The sequence below is a fragment of the Camarhynchus parvulus genome, chromosome 6 (genome assembly GCF_901933205.1).
Source record: "Camarhynchus parvulus chromosome 6, STF_HiC, whole genome shotgun sequence".
Classification (NCBI taxonomy): Eukaryota; Metazoa; Chordata; class Aves; order Passeriformes; family Thraupidae; genus Camarhynchus; species Camarhynchus parvulus.
The window spans coordinates 19,297,706-19,316,370 of record NC_044576.1 but is presented as its reverse complement, the minus strand read 5'-3'; the positions used below and the strand labels follow the sequence as shown (position 1 = coordinate 19,316,370).

At 39.6% G+C, this 18,665-nt stretch overlaps 1 protein-coding gene across 3 annotated transcripts in view; it reads left to right on the top strand.

The window, feature by feature from the left end:
- PLCE1 (phospholipase C epsilon 1) overlaps positions 1–18,634 on the top strand; it is a 138,564-nt gene extending 119,930 nt beyond the window's left edge. For all 3 annotated transcript variants that reach the window (XM_030951591.1, XM_030951589.1, XM_030951590.1), the window contains 11 exons: positions 3,330–3,461; positions 4,648–4,938; positions 5,861–6,024; positions 6,911–7,172; positions 8,047–8,165; positions 9,289–9,417; positions 10,146–10,355; positions 12,123–12,284; positions 12,440–12,658; positions 13,395–13,573; positions 14,640–18,634. In XM_030951591.1, coding sequence (XP_030807451.1) covers positions 3,330–3,461; positions 4,648–4,938; positions 5,861–6,024; positions 6,911–7,172; positions 8,047–8,165; positions 9,289–9,417; positions 10,146–10,355; positions 12,123–12,284; positions 12,440–12,658; positions 13,395–13,553 — 1,847 coding nt within the window. In that variant the 3' untranslated portion in view covers positions 13,554–13,573; positions 14,640–18,634. The remainder of the gene's footprint in view (positions 1–3,329; positions 3,462–4,647; positions 4,939–5,860; positions 6,025–6,910; positions 7,173–8,046; positions 8,166–9,288; positions 9,418–10,145; positions 10,356–12,122; positions 12,285–12,439; positions 12,659–13,394; positions 13,574–14,639) is intronic.
- Positions 18,635–18,665: the final 31 nt, after the last annotated feature.

Sequence of the window (18,665 nt, the reverse complement as noted above, 5' to 3'; positions counted from 1 at the left end):
TGAAAAATGGACAGACATTCTTTTATAACTTTAGAAATTGTAGGTGTCACTTGTAAAAATAATGCCTTCTAAATATCCAAACCTGATACTCTTTTTAATGAAATCTGCAATGAGATATATTTCAAGTAAAATATTTTCTTTTAAGGAAAGATATTCAAGATTAAATGGGGATAGTTTGGATTGTTCCAAGCATTTTGACACATAAAAAATTCTGATGTTCTAAGAAAACTTTGAAGTATTTAATTTTTAATGTAATACTGGTTATTAAAGAAATACCTGCTTTCCTTCTCAGATTTCTTCCACTTGCTTTAAAGGGATCATGAATAGATCAATTAAGAAGATTATCTCTTTTCACAGATGAACACATAAAGTTGTAGAAATTACTTTTCCAGCAAACTTTGTCTCCTTTGAGACAAATACTGCCTCCTCTGAGGGAATGTAGGCTTCCATGGCCACCATGCCACTGGTTGGATTGCTCTGCTCAGCTGGAGGGCACAGATGTGGTGCAGTGCCCTACCCAGCATTGCCCATGAATGATGGGAACAAGGCTGCTAGATCCATGACTATGTAGCTCTAATGCCTGTGTTCCTAACCAGCTCAGAAAATGCAGGAGTTTTGGAAATAGGGAGGGTAGAATTCATGTCAGTGTCTGATCAATGGTGTAAATACTTGCTTTCTTCTGTCTTCATATAATTTTGTTCTGTGTTTACACTTCCCTATGTCCCTGAATGTTAATCACTGATTTGTGACTATAAAAAAGGACAAGGACCATAATGTTCACTTACCCTAACCTACTGGGTAACACAGACTTCCCTAAATGTTCTCTGGCAAAACAGAATTTATCATGTGGAGAAAATAACATTTCTTGTTTATAAAACCTATGGTAACAAGGAACCCACCATGGCTCTTGTTGTTTCTGTGCTCTTTGGCCTTAGAGTCCTTGCTTAACTTGAATTTCAGTGTGTTGCATATCATTGCACCATTATCTGAGAGGCTGGAGGTCTGTTCCCTATGGTCACCCAAGCTGAGGGCATTGGAGCTCCCCTGAGCACTGCTACTGGCACATGGCTCATCCCCTTGGTGCTGAGGTCCTTACACAATGAGTAGAGAAACTCAGTACATAAGAGCAGGATTTGCACACTTGGAGGGAGCAGGGAGCCACCTGCACTCACCAGCATGAAATTTGTCACTGTCATCTCCATCATATCAGATTACCTGCCCCTATAGTATCACTTTTCAAGAAATTAAAGTGAACATAAAAAGGGGCACCCTGCATATAAAAATGCTGTAAATTCCCTTTTAAGATCTGCAAACCTGCAGACTTTCTGTTGGTTGCAAACACACTGTGAGAAGGTGGCAATTACAGCTTAACCTGTTATGTTAGTATGGTGAGAGGGAGAATGGCAGGGAAGCTTGCAATCCTCTGGATTAAGTCCAGAAGCTGTAAAGCACTGTGCTTATATCTAACACATGAGATGGGTACTGAATTCTGTAACTTGAAAAACATGGCACAGGGGTTGTAGGGAAACACAAAACATTTACTCTGACGCTGTGCTAGTACAATAGGATTTATGCACAGTATGCTGGGATCTGAGCAGATCCTGCTTTGACCAGAGAGTTGGACCAGATGACTTCCATATCCTTGTCTATTATTTTGTGATTTGATGAGTCTGTGAATTGGTAAAGCTTTATTTTGAAGTCAAATTTAAATTGGAGTGAAAAATGGAGATGTGTGTGGGAAGAATTGTGTAACATGCAGAGCATGGGAGAGACTGAAAGGAAGCTGCCAGCTGCAGTGTGCCCCGTGGCCATCACCCTGGGCTGTCAGCCCTGGGGCTCTGCACTGCACTCTGGTCATTTATGAGGTCAGTTTGTTTCCTCAGTGACTGTCTCCACAACAGGACTTTGAAACTGGATCTTACTTGCCAAATCCATTTGATCCATTCAAAATTGGATTTAAATAGTGCTGGAAGCACACAGTGCATAACTCCTCATTCTTCAATTCAATTCATATTCCTTGATCTCAGTTTCTACCATCTTCTGTGGTTTATGTGGATGCTTTGGCCCAAAGAGACAATACATCTCCAATGTGGAAAACATTTATGTATGTTCTGAATTTTACTAACCCAAGCAGTTCCATTGAAACTGTGTGCATAATTTTAGTAAGTATATGTACACATGCCATAGAGATTGAGAGCTGAAAATTTGCAGCTGTGGGCAGACTTCAATCAGAAGAGGCCAGTGTATCTTCTTTGTGATTTACATTTGTATTTGAAATATTAGTATTAAATCCAGAACTGTCTTTAGGCAGGTGTGAATTGATGTGAATTAATGTGGAAAGTTTTAGGAGTCACAGTTAGGCATGTAACAGTGTGTTTGCTTTGTTACATTCCATCACAAATACATCTTGGGTTTCTGAGAGCATCCCACATCTCACTGCTGTGGGTGTCAGAATAATTATTGTGCACTTTAATTTTGATCTACTTTGTGCTCTCTCCAAGCCAACAGAAAAAAATTGACCTTAAGTGGGATTAAGTCGGTTTACTTCACCAGGATTCAGGTCATGACTTTTAATGATTATGTTTCTAGAATGCACAAGTTTGAGTAATAGCTATACTAGAGCTTTTCAGCTCCACTCCTAGTACATATTGGCTATTAAATGTGTAATGGATTTTGCACACCTAACTGTATTTGCCAACACTGAAGTACAAATAAACAGAAGAAGAGGACTCTGAAAACATTTTTTGAAGTTAAACTGTTTAACCAACAGCATTAGGACATATAATATTTATTATATTATATCTTTAAATCATAATCTTGCATTTATTTAATTATGTAGGTATTATAACCTAGATTAATATTTCACGATATTCACTACTGATTTATTGCTTCTGTAGAAAAGATTTTTATTTTTAAAAATTATTTCTAGGATGAATACATTGGCACTGTTACTGCAGATTTTTTTAGTATCAGTTTGGACCATTTAATAATTTGAGAGGAAGCCTTTACCTTCTTCAAGCCAAAAAGTAAAATGGAGAAAAGTTATATCACAGAGAGAGAATTGTATGCTGTATTGTTTCATATATACATTATATAAATGTATACATATATGCATTATATATAAAACCATGCATAATATATACATATATAAAAGTGTGTATACATTTAAAGATGTTAAAATTAAATTGTGGAGAAAAATACACTGCTTGTCCTGTGTGCTATATATCAGGAGTATTCATGCCTTCAAAAATAATGTAAAATATGGTGGAAAATGTCATGCCCTCTTGGCCATGTTTTTTGGCTCATTTATTTTACATTTATGGGAACAGGCTTGTCAACTCTAAACCCATCTGGCTCTAGCAGAGGAAAAGAAAGAAAAAGCAGGAAGTCCATTTTTGGCAACAATCCTGGCAGGCTGAGCCCTGGGGAGTCAGCTGCTCTTGCCAAAGCATCTGGAAAAGGTAAAGTTAGCATCTTCTTTCACCAGTCACGTGGAATGACACTGTAATCCAACACATGTACCAGACCAAGTTGTTAAAGATCAAACACTTTCCAATGTGTAAAACGTTAAACTTTGGAATGGTTTTTCGTTAGCACAGCAGCTATTACAGTACCACTATTACAACTGAAGTGATGAGTGTGGAATATTAGGATTACTTGATCAGAAATGTGATGACACTAATTCATAAGCAATTTGAAACTAATGTACATTTTAAGTATCTTGAAATTTATATTTTTAAAGATGTAAGTGAATATTTTCAAAATACAAATGAAAGCCAGGACTATTGGGCTGGTCCAGAAAAGAATTTTTATTGTCTGAAGTAGAATTTAGAGGCCTGAAATTCGGCAAGTCCACATGCGTAATTGTGCAAATTAGACTCTGCAGGTGATTCAGTTTGTGAACCTGGAAATTGTGCCTCTGCCTAGGAACAGATGTAAAGAAATACAGAGAAAGTACAGGAGCAGGAGTAAGACCCAGATCCCCTGCCTTTCAAGTGAGTGCCATAAACAGATATTTTGAACTCATTTTCTGGCTCAGGGAGGGTTGTATTTCTTGCAGCCCAAGGGCATGACTGCAGCAGACAGGAGAGATTTCCTTCTAGAGGCCAGTGTCCTAAAAATGAAGAAGTGTGGTGCCTAATTCTAAAGCATATAAGTATTTTGCTGCCTTTTTCCCCAAATTTTGCAGTCTCTGTAGACTGTTTGGAAAATTAGCAGATGGCTTTCAGTCTTGCCTCTCTTCCTCATATAAAATGTATAAATGAGAAGAAGGGAATTTTATTCCTTTATTTCATTTTTTTATTCCTTAATTTAATTTTTTGTTCCTTAATTTAATTTTTATATTCCTTAATTTTTAATTCCAAATTTTTTCCTAACTGGCAAATGCCAGTTAGGTATATGTTTATGAAAGTGCTTGTTAGCACATCTAATCATGGTATATTTCAATACTTGGACCTTGTGTTTCCTCTCAAGGATTGTTCTTACTGTGTCAGAAGGACTGTGGCACTTGTCCTGAGTAGTGTCGTTTTCCAGGATCACCTTTTTCTACCATAACAAAAGCACACACACGTACTCCACTAGAAAACATTGAATTTGCAGAGCCTCTGGACCTGCAGCTGTACCTTGAGGGCACTGTTTATTTTCCAGGTCCCTTTGATGCGATGCGGCAGACCTGGGAAGATCCTTGCTCTCCTTACAACTCTCCAGCCTCCCTCAGTGCCATCATAAGGACTCCCAAGTGCTACCACATCTCGTCCCTGAATGAGAACGCTGCCAAGCGGCTCTGCAGGCGCTACTCCCAGAAGCTGATCCAGCACACCACCTGCCAGCTCCTGAGGACCTACCCTGCTGCCACGCGCATCGACTCCTCCAACCCCCACCCCCTGATCTTCTGGCTCCACGGCGTGCAGCTCGTGGCTCTGAACTACCAAACAGACGGTAAGGCTGCACAAACCCAGGTTTAATACGTTGGAAATGTGATTGGAGGCCTTAACTCATGAATTTGTATTTTCCCTGTTTACTTTTCCCTGCTCTCCCAAGGGGACTTTCCTGTACCTGCACCCCAGCCACAAGCAGGTTCATACCCACAAGAGTCTGGTCCTTGAGGGCAGTGACCTCAGAGTCCAGGAGCTTTATGCCAGTACACCAGGTTCTCTGATAACCCAGAAGTGCCTGGACAGCAACACTTCCATTTTTATTTTTATTTTATTGATGAAGATTGTTTTTTTTCTCCCAGTTCAAGTAACTGTTATCCCTTTCTGATAATTTCAAGCATAAAAAGGTACTGAACTATTTTCACTTGGATGTGCTGCCTTGGATGTTGGTTTAATGTTGATCAAAACATTTTTTCAATATTTGCTATCTTATCTTGTGTTCCTTCACATTTTCCATGGGGGATCCGTTAGGTCATCTACAGTGCTCTACAGAACCTGGCCTTAGCTCAGTTTGTTAGAGCATGGTGCTAACAAAATAAGGGTTGTGTGTTTGATCCCCAGTGGGCCATTCTCTTAAGAGCTGGACACGATGATCCTTGTGGGTCCCTTCCAACTCAGAATATTCTGTGATTCTGTGATTCATTATGCAGTTCAGGGCACATTCCTAGAAACTTCCCAGAGAACTGTTGTAGGCAAGCCCTACAGCTCAATAAAGACAATGCAAGGAAAGAATGAACTGTTCTTAGAGTTTCGTGTAATTACTGGATAGATTGGACACACAAATCACAGACAATTGTGAAAACCAGGAATAGTACATAACTAAAATAATTTTTAAAAAGATATTTCAAACATGACTTTGTCTTCACTGTTGCAGTTTTCCATTGTACCATTGCTCTCTGACAGTTTTGGCTGCCTTAATTCCGCAGATCTCCCTCTGCAACTCAACGCGGCAATGTTTGAGGCTAATGGTGGCTGTGGATATGTTCTAAAACCTCCGGTTCTGTGGGATAAAAACTGTTCAATGTACCAGCATTTTTGTCCATTGGAAAGAGACCTTGATAATAAGGAGCCAGCTATATATTCTTTAACAGTAAGTACATTAAAAGGGAATTTCATACAGGCAAACAGATCGAAGTAGACAATATGCAGCTATAGTCTTTAACCAGCATTACCGTCATGCTTCTAAATGAAAAGATTGAATCTTAAAATGTTGCTTCCAAAGGTCAGCCTAACTAACAGAAATTGGAGAGGAAAGGAACAAAGATTTGTCTTTATTTCATTGTATTGGCTGATTTGTATCCATAGTTACTTCCCCTGATTCCTTCACAGTATTTGTTGAAACTCAGTCCTGAAAGCATTTTCCCTGGGACTACATAACTGTGTAAAATTACACATGTGCCTTGATGTTCTACACATTTGTGAACACTTAAAAGCTGCACAAAAAGCCATTATGAAAAGCTGTACTGAATCTTGAAAAATTTTTTTTTTGTAAGTCATATAACAAGATATATAACTGTGGCCAAAACAATGTACTCTCAGAAGCTAGTCCTTTCCAGGACATGTGTCAGAAAAGTGAAATTCATAAGAATCAGAATTTTCCCAGCTGTGGTAATTGCACACTTAATTCTTGTGTTGTGTATGCCAAAGCAAGCCAGAGCTCAATGCCATCACCCCAGAGTAATGGAGAAGAAAGTGTGATCGTTTTTGACTGCATTACTGGTACATTCATTGTGGATTAATGTTCAGATGCCTTGAACAGTTGTATAGTGTATTTTTTCAGAGGAAAGATACCATAGCAGTGGTGTTGGGGGTGGGACAGTTGAGGGAGCTCTGCTTTTGAACTTACTGCCCTGGCAATCACAAAGTGAGTGTCGTAAAACTGTGCTTAGGGCTGTGCTGAGCAGTATTTGGCTCAGGATCATGGCAGCATAGGGATTGCCCCACTAAAGTTCTCTGTGCTCCTCCCTCGGCTGCAGATCGTGTCTGGCCAGAACGTTTGCCCCAGCAACAGCACGGGCAGCCCCTGCATCGAGATTGATGTGCTGGGGATGCCCCTGGACAGCTGCCACTTCCGCACCAAGCCCATCCACCGCAACACCCTCAACCCCATGTGGAACGAGCAGTTCCTGTTCCGCGTTCACTTCGAGGATTTGGTCTTTCTGCGCTTCGCCGTGGTTGAAAACAACTGCTCAGCTGTCACAGCCCAGAGGATCATTCCCTTGAAAGCACTGAAGAGAGGTACAGCATGGCTTGTGCTGGCACCCTGAGCCAAAATGGTCCAGCACATTCCTGGGTTGAATCCTTCCAGAGGGAAATTTTTAATCAGTTACATTTTTCTAGAGGAGACAGGGAGCGAATACCAGACAGCACGCTGCAGCCTGGCAGTACAGTGCTGCTGATCTGGGACTCCAGGGAGCTGGCAGCCACCCCAGTGGCTTGTGAAAGGTCTGATCCTGTGCGGTTGTGGAGGCAGGGCCATGTGGGACACACCTGCTCCCATCCTGAGGCTGCTCCTGAGGCTGTGTCACCAGGGGACTGGCTGCTTCCTTAGGAAGCTTGGGGGGATTTCACTCCTGCCTTGTCCTTTGCCCAAGAAACTGTGGCAACAAACAGCTGATCAGTGGGCAGAGGGGAATTGCACTTCTCACAGCCATGGCTGGAGGGGAGTCAGAGAAAGGGTGAAAAAAACCCATCACTAATTGTGTGACACCTGGGGGAGAGTTTCCATGTTGCCAGTAGCCCTTTTACATTTGCTTTGTGCCACTTTAATGTCACAACTGTCTGGGTTGGCGTGTGAGGAGATTTGGCCATACACATGTGTTTTCCAATGAGAATTTGACCTTACTTCATTCATGTTCTGATATTTAGATATTTTATGTATAACTCTATTGAATATTATGGTAAAACAATGACAGGTTGCTCTATGAGCTACTCAGCAGTAGGATTTGTGTTACCCTGTTGTATAGTGTGTTAATGCAGTGCTATTAGAGTGCTTCAAATCCTACCAGTGTGGTAAAGTGTAGCTATAAAAAACTAAATTTGAGTTTTCCACTTATGAGACTTGTGTCCTAGGATGTGGCAAAGTATTTACAGAAGGATTTTTCCTCTTTAGGCTACAGACATGTCCAGCTCCATAACCTACACAATGAAACATTAGAAATTTCCAGTTTGTTCATAAACAGTCGGAGAATGGAAGAAAGTCCCTCTGGAAACACTCTGCCTGCATCTATGGTAATTTATTTGTTGTTTGTGTGCATGAATTACCTGTATTCTTGGTTTAATAACTACTATGGTGTGAAGATTTATAGGGCCAGAGTGTTCAAAGATGTTAGCCCTCAAACCTTCAGACATACCTTGATGCCTTTTTTTTTTTTTTTTGTGGAAGTAAGGTTATCCCACCTGGATAGAACTGTGGGACAATAAATCTTTTCAAAGTCTGACTCCTCTGCTGTATTTAGGTATAGAACAAGAAATGTGCTCCTCGACTGGGGGAGTGTGGATGAGCAGTCAGGTTCTGTGCAGCCTCATGCATTCCTTTGTATGAATTGTAAGCAAAGCATTTGAGACAAAAAAAAAAAAAGGAAGATGCAAATTACCAACAACTTTGAAATAATGAGAATAAAATTGATTTCTGTTATGAGAAAATACGAACTCTGTAGTTCCATAAACACGTACATATTTAAGTATGTGTGCACAGCCATATGTTTTTATGTGCAAGTATGTATACATATGTACAGGTATCTGCATATCTAAAAATATGCATGCATAGCTGTGATTTTTGTTTAAAGGCCCTTACTTTAGGCTATCTGGGTTACTTTTGTTTTGGCAACATTAAATATGTATTTTATCATTTTGCTGACTCTTAAAGTGTTAGATAAAACCTTCTGAGCTCCTGTATGTGCAGCAGATATGTTGCAGATATTACCTCCTGTGAATACATTCCAAATTTGTATCTTGGTGAATTACTCAGGTAGAAAGGAAGGACAAATAGTTTGGAGGTTGAAACAAAGCTATTGCTTTTCATCCAGTCTGTATGCTGAATCCAAATATCTGAACTCAGCTAGAATGGGGAATGAGTGGTGGAGATTGGCCCTTTCTCCAGTGGCAGTTTATCTATTCCCACTGGAAATCTTCCTTTTTCTCTTCAGCTTCAAGATACATTGGAGGTTTTTGGAGGGTTGTTTGGGTTTTTTAGATGCCTCAATCTGTAGTGTAAGGAAGAGCCATGTATGAAATGAACAGTTTTGCTTTGTCAAGGCCCTCACAACTTGTGTGTACAGTTTCTTTTAAGCAACCTAGAAATAACATGCCTGTCTAAAAATGTCCAGTAACCTGTTGAATGTTGTCTGAACAGTTGTTTAGCCCGGGAGAGAGGAAAGCTGCCATGACTTACAAAGTGACAGTTCATGGAATTCCAGGCCCAGAGCCTTTCACTGTGTTCAGTGTGAATGCAGGGACCACGGCTGCACAGCTGCTCCATCAGGTGAGCTCCTGCTGAACTGCAGACTCTGCATTGCCAGAATCCGCACTAACATCTGCTGCACCTCTGTCTCCCTGCACTTCTCACACCTCATCCCAGAAAAGGGTGCTGTTAGAAATGCATTGCTGTGCAATTAATTACACAGCAAACACAGAATATAAGCAGTGGAATTTTCCCAATCTTGGCTTCAGAGAATGGGTTTATAATCTTAGGACATATTCCCTAATAGTATTTTAATATTTGGGCATGTGCAGATGAGAAAAACAATGTCTTTAGTCAACGGGTGCAGTGGGTTCTCCTTACAACAAAGGCAAACATTTCTGCACAGTTCTTTGAACTGAGGCACCGTAGGAACAGAGAGTAAAAGTTAGAGGGCTAAGTTCATGAGTAGAAAAACCAGTTAACTCAGCAGGGATTGTTATTCTAGCAGTGGGAAAAGACTGTACTGTCCTGGGATTATGAATAAATTTTCTGGCCAGCCAAAAAGGACCAAAATAAGCCTAAATAGTACTGCCTTGTCTGGAATAGTTGAACTGCTTGGCTGGGCTAAAGAGAACAGGACATTACCCTGGAGTAAAATATCTGAATAATAAATAGCACATCAGAAATCCTGCCTGCACTGTCAGAATAGTTACTGATTCTTAAAGCTTCCTTATTCATTCTCATTTATAACTACTAATTATGCAGTGTTTATATTTAGCATTCTTATTGTTGTGTGTTGTCTGTCTTAGCTCTTGGCTACCATAAAAGGCACCGAGTCATGTGCTGCAGACTATTTTCTGATGGAAGAGAAAAGTTTTATATCAAAAGAAAAGAGTGAATGCAGAAAACCACCATTCCAGAGAGTGATTGGTCCTGAAGAAGGGCTAGTGCAGCTTTTGAACAGTTGGTTCCCAGAAGAAGGATATGTTGGAAGAATTATCTTTAAAACTCGAGAGGAAGTAAGTCTGTTTTAGATAAATTATTATTTACAAAAGTAGCTAAAAATAGTTCTTAGGGCCACGAAACAAAAGGGTGCAGTATTTGTTTCACTACTTGGTGAGTAATGTCAATGCTGTGTGCATTATTTAAAAACAAAGTTAACTCTTGAGTGAGAAGCACAACTGGACTTTATACAGCTGTGTGACACCAGCTGGACCTCCCTCAGCTCCAGCATCAGCTCTGTGGTATTTATTCATTATGGCTCAGTCATCAGTTCAGTAACTCTGTTTGGAGTGATAGTTCTAATTTAACGCAAATCTAGATAGGAAATTAATATAAAGATAATAGTTAATACCAAAGGATCATAGCAGAACTCCAGAAAACCACCATCAATTCAGATGGCAGCAACTTATCATCTGTCTAGAAAAATTAGAAATAATTTTAATATTAAAGAAAAAGTCTAAAAGCCTCAAAAGATTATTAAATTATCATGTATAGGCTAAAATAATTAAATAGGTGATTTCTTTTAATTTAAAGGAGGAAGATTACTTCAGTTTACAGTATGAGACAAGCATCAACAGCTTAAAATATGCTAGAGCCCAGGCTTGTGAGACAGAGACAAAAAAAGCAGGAGAAAGACACTTAATGATCCCATTTTCAGAGGCACTTTCTTTGGTCAGTTAGGCAAATAAAAATGCTTGCTTAGTACACAGATTTTACATATATATATATATTATGACAGAGGTGCTCTGGTGTACTTTAAACTGAAAAAAATGGTTTTTTGCTTATTTTGACAGAACTTTTGATAAAGCTTCAATCTGACAAATTGCTATTATTTTACACAAGTCCATACTTTTGTTTCCTTTATATCTAATCTTTGGAATAAAAATAACAAGGTAGAAATTTGTAGAAATAGTAGCCTACTGAATTCTACTGACTGCAGCACTGCCTCTGTCAGTGCATGCTGCCACGTGTCCTGCCAAGCCCCATTCCTTCAGAAAATGGGTAAAAATCTGCCTTAGCTCATATGAAAATTATGCTGTTGTTCTGTCCTGTTATGTGAGTACCTTAAAGCATAATTTTGAGCCTTTCTGGAGACAGCAGCACCTCAGAGCTTGGGCTAGAAATAAAGCTGCAAATCTGACTGGAAAAACAAGGAGCAGGTCCAGTGACAGGGTGCAATACACAGCCCATATTTACAGCTTATGAATCCCAGCTGTGTTCCAGGTGTTCCAAGGCTTGGACAGAAATGCATTCTCTGAGAGAAGGTTCAAGGAGGAATTCTGTCTAAAATCTCCAGTAGTCATTGAAAAGGGAAACATGCAGCCTTCCTCTTGCTCGACACCACAGGAAAATGTTCACTCAGATTCTGGCTCTCTGAATTCTTTTGGCCTTAGTGCAGGGACAGGAAAGAAAAGAACCCTTTCCACCATCTCCCATCATATTGGCACCATTACATGACAAAACATCATTTTGTATACATAAGGGAAGGATTTAAGGGACCATTTTTGTGCAATATGATGCTATGCAAACATCTCCATTCCTCACCTACTATGAAAGGTATTTCAGATATTGATTTTAGAAAACATGGGTATTTACTAGCATTATTATTATTATTATTTTTTATTAGCAATAGTGGCTTGTCAAACCTCTCTTATAATGCATTTAACAAAATGGAGCCAAGGCAACCACAGTCTCCAATTTCCATGTAATATAACCGCTGTGTGACCATCAGCTATTAGTTACATCTCTTCAGTAAATGAATTTGTCTGTCATTTTCTCTGAAGAATTTAAATGAGAGAAATGTCTTTCAAGAAGCAAAGGAGGAAGCAGCCCTCAGCTCTGAGGATGACAGCTTCTTTGTTCAGGTACATGATGTCTCCCCAGAGCAGCCACGCACCGTGATCAAAGCTCCGCGCCTCAGCACAGCTCAGGATGTCATACAGCAGGTATGGGAGTGTGCCCACCCCAGCATGTGGGCTGGAAGTTGGTTTCAAACAAGCTAAGGTGGGATTTGTTCTCAGCACTAGCTGAAGAATTGGTTTAGTAACCTGAATCTGAGAGAATGCCTTGTTTTTTCTTTTGTTCTTCTGCTTTTAAACAGACTCTCTGCAAAGCCAAATACTCCTACAGCATTTTGAGCAATCCAAACCCAAGTGATTATGTGCTCTTGGAAGAGGTGACTAAAGAGCCAGCAAACAAAAAGTCTTCAACATCTAAACCATCTCAGAGGATTCTATCTGATCAGGAGTGTGTGTTTCAGGCCCAAAGCAAGTGGAAGGGAGCAGGAAAATTTATCCTTAAGCTCAAAGAACAGGTTCAGGTAAAGATGCAATACTTTGCAGCAATGTTACAGATGGTGTGTGATCAGCTTAATGGGAACCTGCTTTCCATGCAAGGGAGACACAACTGGCATGGGGGCAGATGGAGAGGACAGACTACAGCAAAAAGAAAATTTCCTCTTTTCTCTGAACCTCCCTTACTTACTCCTTTGCAAAACTGCATCAGTTACATTCAGCAATGATTCCCTCACAGCCTGCAGATCCAGAGCAACCTTTATCTGCTACCAGCTTTCTGTTTCTCAAAACCTTCTGGCTGTGCATGCCATGTTCCCTGTCATAATAAAGGATGATTCAAATGGGCAGAACTTAAAAGCTACTGGAATAAAGTCCCCTTTATTCCTGGCCAGTGAAAAAGTTGTTCTGTTGCTTTATCTCAGGCTTTAAAAAATGGCAGAAATGAAGTACATGCCTGCTGGGAGAAGGAGCTGTGTTCTCCTTTCCAGCAAACACCACCAATCCATAGCTGCTGTTGCTTTAAAATAACTGTATTATAAGCACAGATTACCAAATTTGCTAAACATATCTTTAACAATGCGTAATTTTTAATTAATTTATTCAGAACAGTCAGAAGTAAGTGCCTGGACGAAAGCACAGCCGCACTGAATTCCTAAAGGGAGGCCAGCTCAGCAGTATGTCAGGTGTTGCCATATTCATTCCTTATTTCCCAGCAAACAAGCAGCTGTTAAACCACCTCTATGATATTTTTTAATTTTACAGGCAGCACGAGATGACAAGAGAAGAGGCATCTCCTTCACCAGTGAGCTGAAGAAGCTGACCAAGTCGAGTAAGCAGTACCGGGGCTTCGTGTCGGACAGTGGCCAGGGCAGGGAGGAGAGAGCCGCCTGCGCCCTGGCCTTCAGTGACATCATGGAATAGTCCTGGCAGGGCCTGCCCAGGTATGAAACACTGAGCCCAGCTCTGGGCAGCCTTTCAGAGCAGCATTCCCAGAGGATTCCTGCTCCCAAGCTGGAGCTGAGCAAGCCAAGTGAGGTACAAGCACTGACAAAATGATCCAGAAAAGCCTCCAGACACTGGTGTGCACAGGCACGACATCAGGAAGGTCTCTGAGTGAACCAGAATGGTGGAGTTTCACCCACTTTCTCTCTCCATTAATCTAAAATGTTGCATCCCAGTTGATTTTGCAGTTCTCATTTTTCTCAACAATTGTGCTCAAATAGCAATGCTCTGTTACTCTTTTCCTCTGAGCCATGGCAAATGGCAGTGAGCAGTAGAGCTTTTATTGTTTTTTGTTATGTCCAGATAATAAAATCATCAGGATTCGTGATCTCTTTTTTAGCTAGAACAAGTTTATAGTGTTAATTTCTGTCTGTGGAAATTTTGCCAGAAATGTTTAAACATTTACACTATCCTTTCTGTATCTCTTCAATTTCTTCCATCTTGCTTGACTTCAAACAGCTGAAATACACAACAAAGACTGTCCCATTTATTTGGAGATAGTAAGTGCCACTTGCCCAGCACTGTACACTAACCAGACACTTGCACAGTGCTACTACAGCACTGTGACAGCTGCTGGGAAGTTGCAGCTCATTGCAAATGAAGAAATCTTTTTCAGTATTGATAATCCCACCTCACAGATGGCAAATTTAAGATTTTCTTTTGCATACATCTAATTATTTGACATGCACTGTAATGCTGCTGCTAAGTCACTAAATTAACAGAATTTAAGCACTGTTTTGATTTGGAAAGTATTTCAAATAGGAAGGGGTTAATTTAATAGCTTATTTCTAGGCTGCTATAAACCCCCTAATGCATTAAAACAATCTGAATTCAAGGAAAGCAAAGTAAATGATGGGAAAATCAGAGTCACTTTCCCTCTTCTGCATTTGGCTGGGTTTTTGTTTTGCTGGGGTTTTGTTTTATTGTGTTTTCTTGGGGTTTTTGTTCTTTTTTTTTTTTTCTGATATCCAAATGTGGAATTTACATGACTGAATCCTTCTGCAGTGCCTTTGAAGGATCCTGCTGCAGACTGAACTGGTCAGAATTGTGTGCCCTGTACTACAGATGCTTAATCCAGGCAATGCTGCTGGATCAACATCCAGACTCTGGGAGTCCTGAATGGGATGCTGTAGATGGGAAAGATGCCTGTCAGCTCTCAGAAGATTCCTCTCTTCCTGTTTCTTCACATCTGCAGAGTCTCCATAGGCGGATGGAGACGTTTTCTTGGACTGTATGTTGTAAACAAACACGTGTCATCACCCTCCCCTTTTTAAACAAAAGATAATTTTAGCTTGTTGCCTCTAAGGAATCAGAAGGCAGAGAACCAGAGTGGTCTTTTATGTGTATTATATTAAAATAACGCACTTTTACCTGACGATTACTGTTAAACACTGTGTTAAGTGATTGTAAAGAGATTTAAATATACTGTAACTTCCTTTGCATATCTGTTTAACTTCGGTGAATATACACAAAACACTCAAAATTATTTATGGTTTATCTACATTAACAAAATAATGTACAATAGCTGAGTACACCTTACTGGTAGTGAGACCTTGGCAAGGAACAACATTTTCTTCTTATAAATTTTAGTTTTCCAGGCTTGTTTTCCAGGCTTCTTAGTTTAAAGGAAAGAATATTTATTATCTTGTTTCAAAGTACATGCCTTTGTATAGTATATTTATCATATACTACTTTTTAGAAAATGCAGATTTTTTTATCTTTCTCTGGATTTAGAGGAAAAAAATCTTAGAACTTTTCTGGTTCTTTCTTTTCAGCACAAGATGTTTAATACCCAGTACTGACCAAATTCAAAACAATGCATTGATAAGAGTAATTAACATTTCAAAATTTTGAATTCAAACCACATTTTTCCATGTAGTCAGGAACTGTCTTTTTACTTGTCTGTTAAACCCAGAGAGTATAAAAACTTTAACTCTTGACAATTCTGTTTACATAGAAACACTGTTGTGAAGTTTTACGTGTTCTGAATTCATCTTTTGTTATCTAAGTTAGTTATGGTAGTCTCTTTTTTTTTCCCTCCATGGGAGTTACTGATGTGTTTAGTTATTTAATATAATCCATTACAGGGGCACAAATTAAACAACTGCTGCCATCACCTTTTATCTCCCACAAGAAATGTGTCTGTGGGGAACAAACTGCTCTGCACATGTTTTTGTTTCACTAGAGCAAACCCTAAACAGAGGAAAGAAGTTACAGGCAGTAGTCTCATGACAGCTACTGCCATCCCCCCCATGAAAAAGAAAGTAAAATAAAAGAAAACAAAGTTATTAACTGGCATATAGACAAGCAGACAGAACCTGCATTCTGTCACCAACAACTATGAAGTCTTTCACTATACACTACAGAAAATGCCTATAAGGTAGCCATTTACTAAAGCAAAGAAGTGCCCTCTTGAGGTCACTTCCAGCTTTCAGAAAAAATAACCACAGACATACAAAAAAGTGAAATTTCTCAGTGGCACATCCTCACAGAGGCCATGCAGTTCCCACTGCTCATCTTTCACAAAAGTTTTGAACTGACGTACCAAAGCAGCATTTTACCAATCAGCAGCATGGCCCAAGTCAAGCCCCCAAGCAGCTCAGCCTGTCACTCATCACCAGGTCCAGCTGCAGCAGCCCCTGTGAGGGCCATGTGCTCTCTACCCAAGGGAAAGACTGAGCCCCAGCAAATGTTAAGAAGTGACAACTTACACATAGTTTGCTTTGGATACCTGCTGCACAATTCAACTAATGCAACCATTTTTTAAATGTTAGCTTTATTCTCTCTGTTATTTTAACACAGTAGCAGTTTGATGTCACTGAGAAATTTTTCCTTTTGGTGTTTTTTATGGCATTTTAAAAACGCTTTATGTCCTGTAGTTTGCCCTTACCTGTTTAGCTTTTTCTTTTTTTGTTGGTGTGGTTTTTTGGGTTGATTTTTATCTTTAGCAGCTCTGAAAATTCTTAGTATCACCTGTAGTACCACAGGTAGGCTGGCAGACACCCTTGCTAATTAGTTGGATTCAACATAGAAAGTTCTTATACCCATGTTGTCATCCCCTAGTGCTTTTCTGTCACATAGATATTAAAAAAAATCATGGGGAAGCAAAGGGGACATCAGTAGTCATGTCATATTGTGCACCACAGGCCCAACACGAGCCTGAAGTCTTGTGGACATTTAAAATCAGCAGTTTTGTACTATTTCTGCTAACACAATTTTTCTAGCTGTGGGAATAACTTCTTAATATAAGTATCTTCATCATCAATCACAGTCAAAACCTCCTTTGTCTGCTCTTTATCACAGTGAAAGAGAAGAGCAAAATATTTGGCTTTTTATTTGAAAACCCTAACTTTGTAGGCCTGTAGACATCTGGAACTCTGTAAGACTAATGAACCTGTTCCAGTATTTTCATTAAAATACACACATCACTTAATTTAAAGTTTAAATGTTTCTTGGGGAAACATGATACACTTTGGGATGAATTTGGGAAAGAATTGCAGTGCCCTTCCTCTTGCTGGTTCCACGTAGTGGAAATACAATACCACTGGAAGCATTAAAGAGCAAGGGGGAGTTGTTAACTTTTGTGAAAGCCCAGTTAAAGAGCTTCCATGTGCTGTTGTTATGCTAATAGGAATGTTTATTCTGTTTAGCCACAGATTTTATTTCTGCAGGAATCTGTCCACACATCCCTGTGACAAAACTGACAAAATAACTTTGTCCTCTTCCACACTTTGGCTGAGTATGTACATCAATTAGGAAAAGACATTCATTTTTACATTACAAACTATTTACAGGAAGCAGCTTCCAAGATAAAGTTTGAAAGAAAGGAATGTAAATAATCAACATCTTCCAGAAACATGCAGTCTCTGAGCAGTAGCAGGCCTTGCACTGCACACTTTTCAGGTGGAAATCTCTTGCTTCTCCTGCTCCATTGCCTATTTGCAAAACCACAAAGTATTTTATTCTGTACTATTTAAGAACTGCTCCTTTTTTACCAATCTCTTACCCTTTCCTGTGCAGCACGTGGTGCTTGCAGCATGTGACTGTAAGAGCCAAAAGCTGGGCAGTCCCAGAGCTGTGTGCGTGCAGAGCTCTCTGCTTGCAGGAGCTGCTCCATTGTCACATCACTGAGCTCCCTGCACCCCAGGAGCTGCTTCCTCTGCCGCCCAAAGGGCTTCCTGCTTCTGTCTCACTGACCCCAGCAACAGCAGTCAGAACACTAAAAAATACTATCTCAGTTTTTGGGTTTTAAAGCCTAGCGACACTTTTTTCCTTGCTTACAAATATTACTAGGTGAGGTGTCTGAATAGCTGCTTTTAGAAGGTGTCTGCCAGAAGTCACAGGCTTTTGAGAATTAAACACTTCAACATGGAAATATCCAAATATTTCAAGAACACTTTCTTTTCCATTCAAAGTTTATTTTCAAAAAGAGAAAACTTTGCTGGTAGCTTTACAGGCTAATTCTGCAGCTTCTGAAACTCAACTGTCTGCTCTGCTCTTCAAATGCTTCAATTAACATTGGTTTTTAATCACTGTCTGTTACTATTCCACTGTAAAATTCAGTTTACTTTTAGGGTAGCCCACTAAATGTACCAATGGTGGCAGTTTTCTTCCTGTCTGTGATAAATATTTTGTAACTTAAATAGTGATAGACATTTGGCAGAATTAGCAAATTAAACACAAAAATAAATAGCAGTAAATAGATTTTGCTCCAATAATCTGTTTCAGAATGACTTGTACAGTTGTCTTCCTCTGCCTCTTCAAGCATGTTAAAATATTCTGACAATGCAACATCACTATGTGCCAGTCTTTATATGTTTGGAAACTATGTAAAATGAACAATTTTAAAAGTGACTTTTCCACCTGGACTGTTTTCTCTCTGCTGACTTGAATAAACTGTATTTGTATATGTTGTAAAAAAATAAATGGTTTAACATGTTGAATTTTTGTTTTTGCCTTCCTGAACTGACAAAGGTACTGACAAATGCCCCCCTTGGAATTTTGCAGAATTTAAATCACATCTGTATTTGC